At 44.8% G+C, this 1,061-nt stretch overlaps 1 protein-coding gene across 2 annotated transcripts in view; it reads left to right on the forward strand.

Moving 5' to 3' along the window:
- Positions 1–1,061, forward strand: part of LOC106530363 (spindlin-Z) — a 10,623-nt gene that overhangs the window by 4,032 nt on the left and 5,530 nt on the right. For both annotated transcript variants that reach the window (XM_014025960.1, XM_014025961.1), the window contains exons 3-5: positions 391–439; positions 524–659; positions 735–852. In XM_014025960.1, the coding sequence (XP_013881414.1) occupies positions 391–439; positions 524–659; positions 735–852 (303 nt within the window). The remainder of the gene's footprint in view (positions 1–390; positions 440–523; positions 660–734; positions 853–1,061) is intronic.

The following is a 1,061-nucleotide window of genomic DNA, read 5'->3' on the forward strand; positions in this document are numbered from 1 at the left end:
CTCTTACTCTCTGACACTCAAGAGGTAGAGGAGCCAAATGTCTGGCTCACTGCTGCCAACTAGTGGTCAGAGGCTGAACTACAACATAAAAATGGACGGTTGGCAGGAAAGTTGACATTTTAAACCTTAATAAAAAAATCAATACAGGGCTTTAGAATATCGATACAGTATCGGGAAATGAAATATCGCGATATTTCAGTGTATCGATATTTTCTTACACCCCTAGTTTTGGGCGTTCACTTCTTTAAAATCACATCCTAATTTTGTAAAACCTGTTTATTCAGACCTGAACGTTTGGGTCTGTGGAACCGGATGTTTTGTGTCAGAAGAACTCCAGAGTTCTGGAGACGCCTGCGTCGTCACGATGTTCACGGTTCTTTGTGTTTTCAGGACATGCAGGTGTTTCTGCAAATATGATGAAGAAAAAGAATCCGCACAAGTGAGTAGCTGCTTCCTGCCTTCAGTTTTCTGTTTCCCGTCTGGAAAAACTCGGTGGGCTGACGTGTTTCCTGTTCCTCTGAAGAAGACATAAGAGCAGTCTGGGTCCCACCACCAAGGTCCTGTCCCCGCCGAGACGCAACATCGTGGGCTGCCGGATCCAACACATCTGGAAGGAGGGAGGGGGACACGTGGTCTGGAAAGGGACTGTTCTGGACCAGGTAATCCTCTACAGATACGGAGCTGAAAGTTAGAGTTCTGGTCACTGAGAGACTAATGGGATCTGTTTCCTCCAGGTTCCCGTGAACCCGTCGCTCTACCTGATAAAGTACGATGGATTCGACTGCGTTTATGGTCTGGAGCTCCATAAAGACGAGCGGGTCCAGGGACTGGAGGTCCTGCCCGACAGACTCAGTAAGAACTGAACCCAGACCAGAACCCGAACACGTCAAACGTGCTGCGATCAGACCAATCAACTGCAGGGTTGTTGAAATTATCCTGATTGAAAATTATTTTTGGTTGAATTTTTTATTTCACTTTTCTGAACACAGAAAAACACTTGTAAAAGTACTAAAAGAAGATTTTTATGGAATGATAATAGTGCCAAAAGACATGTATAAAAA

This window comes from Austrofundulus limnaeus, unplaced genomic scaffold (genome assembly GCF_001266775.1).
Source record: "Austrofundulus limnaeus strain Quisiro unplaced genomic scaffold, Austrofundulus_limnaeus-1.0 Scaffold512, whole genome shotgun sequence".
NCBI classification, from domain to species: Eukaryota; Metazoa; Chordata; class Actinopteri; order Cyprinodontiformes; family Rivulidae; genus Austrofundulus; species Austrofundulus limnaeus.